The sequence below is a fragment of the Centruroides sculpturatus genome, unplaced genomic scaffold (assembly GCF_000671375.1).
Source record: "Centruroides sculpturatus isolate CEXI.00-Female unplaced genomic scaffold, Cexi_2.0 scaffold332, whole genome shotgun sequence".
Taxonomy (NCBI): Eukaryota; Metazoa; Arthropoda; class Arachnida; order Scorpiones; family Buthidae; genus Centruroides; species Centruroides sculpturatus.
The window spans coordinates 364,413-370,657 of NW_019384524.1; the positions used below are offsets into that span (position 1 = coordinate 364,413).

The 6,245-nt window shown below is 32.7% G+C and overlaps 1 protein-coding gene across 1 annotated transcript; it reads right to left on the reverse strand.

The window, feature by feature from the left end:
- Positions 1-1,270: 1,270 nt before the first annotated feature.
- LOC111622810 lies at positions 1,271-3,435 on the reverse strand. The gene is made up of 4 exons (XM_023365233.1): positions 3,289-3,435; positions 2,200-2,379; positions 2,008-2,118; positions 1,271-1,932 (listed from the first exon to the last, which is right to left on the reverse strand). Exons 1-4 carry the CDS (start codon positions 3,343-3,345, stop codon positions 1,846-1,848), a joined length of 435 nt encoding a protein of 144 aa, XP_023221001.1. The 5' UTR covers positions 3,346-3,435; the 3' UTR covers positions 1,271-1,845.
- Between the last annotated feature and the right edge of the window lie 2,810 nt (positions 3,436-6,245).

The following is a 6,245-nucleotide window of genomic DNA, read 5'->3' on the forward strand; positions in this document are numbered from 1 at the left end:
TAATAAAATTTGGTTAATAATTATGTTAAAAGTATACAAAATTTTATTAATTCTTCAACCACTTTTGAAAATTCCAGAATTTATTCTAAATGTAATATCGCCGTCTTCCTCCGCGGCCCTTTCACTTCTAAAAATTTGCGTAATTGTGTTAAACTACTATAAAGTAGTGCAACATTTGATTGCTAATAACTCTGATCAACACTTTTAGTGAATGCTAGAAATTTAAAATATAGTTTGTATACTTTTAACGTAGTTATTAACTAAATTTTATTAAAATTTATTAGAAGACACTCCGACAGTTTCCTTGTAAGTGCTACATTTTTTTTTTTCTCTCATATATCTATCCCTTTGTACTACCTTCCATTTTTTCTCCTCTTCCTCTGCTATAATATAGAAAATTTAAATTAATAGACTTGTAATCCGAATTCAAATAAAGAACGTGTGATCTAAATACTAGGTCAATATATCGATTCTACTAGACCAGGGGTGGCGAACTTTTTTGAGCCCGCGTGCCATCCTGTTATTTAAAATTTAGCACCTATAGCCATCCATAAAAGTTGTTTAAATAGTGTCTTTATACATTTTTTTAAAACTCTTTCCGCCCTGTGAGCACTAAAAGGGCTTCTTTTTGCAAGCCCATTATGGGTTCGGCCAGGCCCACAATGGGGCTGCCGGGTGGTGAGGGACGGGGCCCGACATATCCAAACGGACCATCCCCGAGAAATTCCTGGGGATTTTTCGACCCGTTCGGATTCGAACCCGGGTCCCCCAAAGCGGCAGGCTGCCACCTTGACTGCTCGGCCATCCGGCCGCCAAGTGTCTTTATACATGACACTGATGTGGTCGAACGGATTCAATAAACTCTTCGATTTCATTTATTTTTCGTTTTTTCGAGATCGTCACAATTGTAAGATTTTTGCATTGCTGCCGTTGTTAGAATAAAAACCACGTGTCTACTTAGACGTTACAAAAAAACTTCTCTTTATTGGAGGAATTTTGGCGTAAAAAATAGAGACACGCTCTACTCTTTTTTCAATTGTTTCAGCCAAAATTTCAGAAAAATTTTTACGCTTTCTGTTTTATGCTAGATTTTACGCCGAATTTTACGCATGTGTGTTCCTGGCCTTATTTAACATATATTATTATGCAAATTAATATAAAAATCACTTAAAATTAAAATCTGTTTATTTTTGGTCGCGTGTTTTCCTTTCCCTATTTACTTTATGTTAAAATGACCTCGTTTAGCGCTTTGTCATCTAGGAACGCATCCCCAGCGTTAAGCGGGGTCTTTACTGTATTTTACATTTATATAATGTTTATATGGGGATTAGATGAGTGAAATCCCTGAACTCTGAATAAAAAACGGCGTTTTTTTAAAAAGAAGGTTACGAAGATGGAAAAAGGATTTGAAGACTTATGAACGCTGGAATTGGAACATTTCTTAACATTCTGCGAACCTCAGGCACAGATACCATCTTTATCTAGATATTTAGAGATTATTTTTAAGGAAACGATTGACTGATGATTATTTTTAAAAATTTAATAAATTGATTTGATAGCATTAGTATTTAGAACAAGGCGCGTCAAAACTACGTTGTGCTTGGGACCCTCCCATTTCTTGATCCACCACTGATGGCTCCACTTCCAATCTCGAAAAACATTATTTGAATATAATTATTTTTTAACTTTTTAAAATATATTTAAATATTACAATAATTTTAATATATTTATAATTATAACAAAGCAGAAAACGCATATTTTAAAAACTAGATAGGAGTAAGTACTAAAGATTTTGTTTTACAAATTTACATGTAAATTAGACAGTTTTGATGCATTATAAACTGTTCAAAATGGCGGAATATCAGATGTAGTCCAACGAAAATCACTTGCAGTGGAGAAGAAGAAAAATACAACATTCAATATTCCGAGTACCTGTAAAATATGCATTAATTAAATTACTGAATTAAAAATATACAAAAAAATAATTTAATTTATACAATAACTTACAGATGTAACACTTCTCGCTGCAGTTAATTCTGGACATGTAATTATGCTAATAATTATAAAAGCAGTGGATACTGCATACAGTACTGTAAATATCAGATCGCTCATAAGTAACTATAAAGATAGAAATTCTACTATAACCCTATGTAAGTACCCCTTCCTTTTATATACTGTAATACTTAGGAATATACTTACGAAAATTTGTATCTTAAAATATTTCTGAAGTCGTTCGTAGAGGCGAAAGAATAAAATTATAAAAAACATTGCAATATAGATCAAACTAGAAATGCAAACAAATTCAAAGAATCGTATCTGGAATGTATCGCCACAATATTTTGTTTCTTCAGTTGAAACAACACCACCAATTGCGAATGTCTGCAAAATATTTTAAAGTAATGAAGACTAAAAGATAAATAATTTTAATGCTGGGTATCATATCTGCAAATAGATATACATATCAAAAATGGCTGAAAGAATATCTTTTTGTTTTTTCGGTTTTATCTGTTCGCCCTTTGTGCGCTAAGAGGATATTTTTAATCATAACGAACTCAGCTAGGTGGTAAGGGATGGGGCCTGACATATCCTGGACAGGCCAAAAAAAATTCTTGATGTTGCCCATAAGGATTCGAGAATAACAAAATGAACAATAACAGCTACGTATATTGCACAATTGGAGTTATGTATTTACAGGAAGTTGCTTTAGAAGTCTGATTTAAGAACAAAACCCAACACTCTTAAAGAAATGACAATAAAAACTCCAACTAAGGAAATGTTATCTGAAAACTATTTACTAAAATTTATGTAAATAAAAAATACTGTATACAGCTTTTACTATCACTTTTTCATATTAATTCTAATTTTTTTGTTGTTAATTAAAACAATTTTGACAGTCTATCGATTTAATAAATTGAAAATTCGAATTATAATAATTCAAAAGTAGGGGATGACCGAGATGTCAGGCTGCAGGTCCAGGGGACCTGAAATCGAATTCGAGAGAGCAACCCCAGGAATTTTCATGGTTAGTCTTTCCCGTATATATCCCTCCCTCACCCGATCACTCCATTGTGTCTACGATAGGCTGTTAAAAAATAAGGCGCACTTAGTGTCCACAGGCGAAGGAGCCGAAAAAATTATTCGAAAGTATTTCAATATTTAGATTTATCTTCAAAATTTGAATTGAAAATTAAGATTCTGTATGCGAAAATCAACAAACGAACATATAATAAACATTAATTTGTAAATTTTGTATAGAAAATAATTATTGTAATCATAAGTGATACTAACCAGTTCCATAGATCTGAATATTCCATACGGAGTTTTAAGAAAATTTTCTTTACCCATTTTTAATTTTCGATTTTCTCTGAACAGAAAATAGAATTACATAACGTGCTCTGGAACAAATGACGTGAATCGAGTAAATAAATTTCAAAATATTCGTAACGCCAACGTCACTTTTTTAAAATATAATTCATTAACTTGATGATATTCAATTTGAGCATATACAGTAATTATTCAACAAGCAACACGTTAATAATTTAATGAAAAGTATTATTTCTTTCACCATTAAACTATAATTCTATATCATATTTAAGATTGTAACGGTTAATTATACTGGAAACAGATAAAAACATATTCATTATAATACACTTTATTTTGTTTTAACTTCTACTTTTAATTTCACAACGAAGTGATGATTTAAAACCTGGAACTATTGACACATCCACTTTATTCAACACTATCTTTTTACATTTGTTTGTCAATACGAATGTAAAAAGATACAGTATTGAATAAAGGGAATGTGTCAACAGTTCCAGGTTTAAATAATCATTTCCTTGTGAATTAGAAATAGAACATGTTTTTGATTTTTTTTACATGTTTAACGTGTAAAATTTGAAATAAACTTTCGAATTTGCTATTGTTAGTAAGGCCGAGCGATCAAGGTGACAGTCAACCGCTCTGGGGGACCCGGGATTGAAAAATCTCCAGGAATTTTTCGGGGATGATCTGTCCGGATATGTCGGGCCCCGTCTCTCACAACTCATAATGGGCTCGCTAAAGAGGCCCTCTTAGTGCCCACAGGGCGGAGAGTTAAAAAAAAAGGCCGAGTCGGTAAAGATGTCAGACTGTCACTCTGGGGATTCGATTCGGGTTGGTAAATTTTTAACTACCACGATGCAGGTTTCGTGGTGCAGGAAAGAATGGGAGGAAGGAGGATAAACGAGTGTAATTTCCAGAAATCCTTGTTTAAAGTATTTTTCACTTGCCTATATGTTAAAAATATTTTGGAATCCATTTTAAAACAAATTTTTTTAAACAACAACAACAAAGTTTAAACACATGTTTTTATTTAACATATTTTCATATACAAATAAAATTTTACTTAAATTTTACAAACAACTTTAACTTCAAAGTTTAATAAAAAAAAAAAAAAATTATAAGAAATTCCAAACAGCACTAAAACCTTTTTTCCAATTTGTGGCGTATTCTAGTATCTGGCCAATCTATGGTTTGTATTGTGCCTTACGTCTTTTCCTGCCCCCCTTCGCCACATGGTGGGCCCGACTCGGTGGAGAGGAGTTGTGTAATTCTGGGGTGTTTAACCGCGGGAGTTTTATTGGAGGGTGTGTCTCGGGGAGAAGTTAGAACGGAAGTGAAGAGAGGACAGGGAAGAAGCAAAGTAATTGTGGTGGTGAAATTGCGTGGGAAAGTAAAGACTGCAACCTAGTCAGTGTGGAGATTTTGAATTTCGAACTGTTTTCTGCCCAGAGTGAAGAAAAGGAAAAGATACACTTCAAACTCATTTGTCGGTATGTTTTATGTCTTCACGTTACGGGAATTTTGAGCAGTATATTGTCGGGAGATTTGATGTTAACGATATTCGGTATACTAGATTGTCGGGCTTCGTACGTTCCTGTGACTTTTTTTTCCTAGAAGTACTGTATGTTCTCAGGAAAATTAAAGTGTTATCTTGTTAATTTGGATAGTTGTCTTTGTCTAGACCCTATTGAGATCATTGGATTCCCCAGTGGCGTGCCATGACATTTGATAGTAGGGAAGCTGTGTTTCTGTAAGAAGTCGACTTCCAGGGGCAATCGGTTAATTGCGCGTCAGTGATGGTCAAGGGTCCATTCGTATCGTTTGTTCGATAAGCCAATAAAAACCGTAGACTTCTCTAAATGTATTTTTAATATCACAATTATATTCCGAATCGCTAGCCAAGATATAAGGGCTAAAATTATAAATAAAATAATTTTATTATTTATTTATTTATTGAAAACTTCATACATAAAATTAATTTTTAGGAGGAGGGATAACATTAATAACTTTGGTCAATAAATTATATTTATACCATATAGACTCTACTGAGTCGTTGATAGAGAATAATCCATGAATTCTGTCTTCTGGATTTTTGCAAACAACATTATTAGTACAAAAAACATTGTTAGAAAGGGGAACGTTTGAAAAATACAGAAAAGTTTTCAGTAAGCATGGTGTTACACTAGCAGCCAAATTAAAAAATAAAATTAAAAACATCATCAACACCAATAAGTTCAAAAATAACGAAATACTAAGCCAAACAGGTGTAATATATGAAATAATATGTACAGTAAGAAACCAGCGATATACATTGGAGAAACAGGAAGGCAACTCGGTACCAGAATAAAAGAACATAAAGAAGCAATTAGACTTAATTATAACCAATCACCATGGACAAATCACTGTAAGGAATTCGGATGCACAATTAACGAAAAAAGTGTAAAAATAATCCATAAAGAAAAAGACAGTTACCTACGAAAATTCAAAGAGCATTTCGAAATTGTTAATAAAAGCAAAACCATAAACTTAAATGATGGAATGGAGGTTGACAACTTGTGGAGGAAATAGGAGGAGCTAAAGGGAAAGGAAACAAAAAGAGGGGAAAACGGTCTAAAAATGCCTTAGGGGACACAACATCAACACTGTACAGATGTGGATCTTAACTTAAAACAGGTTAGTTAACTATTGTATTTTTTATTTATTTGTTTAGCATTCTGGTACAAAGACCCTGATGCGGGGATATAGAATAAAACAAAGTATACAAAACATTACAAAATAATATACACATTTCACATATTATATCCATCCATTGCAGTAACATAATTTGATTAATAGAAAATTACACAATTCAAAAATTATTTTAAACCAAATTCAGCAAAAAGAAAACAAAACAAAAACTTAAACTACATGGGAGAACTATCCGA

Coding starts and splice junctions, on each gene's coding strand:
- LOC111622810 (XM_023365233.1), bottom strand. CDS start 3,345: ATGGGTAAAGAAAATTTTCTTAAAACTCCGTATGGAATATTCAGATCT. Junction 2,119..2,199: donor ATTTTAAGATACAAATTTTC/GTAAGTATATTC, acceptor CTATCTTTATAG/TTACTTATGAGCGATCTGAT. Junction 1,933..2,007: donor CAGCGAGAAGTGTTACATCT/GTAAGTTATTGT, acceptor CATATTTTACAG/GTACTCGGAATATTGAATGT.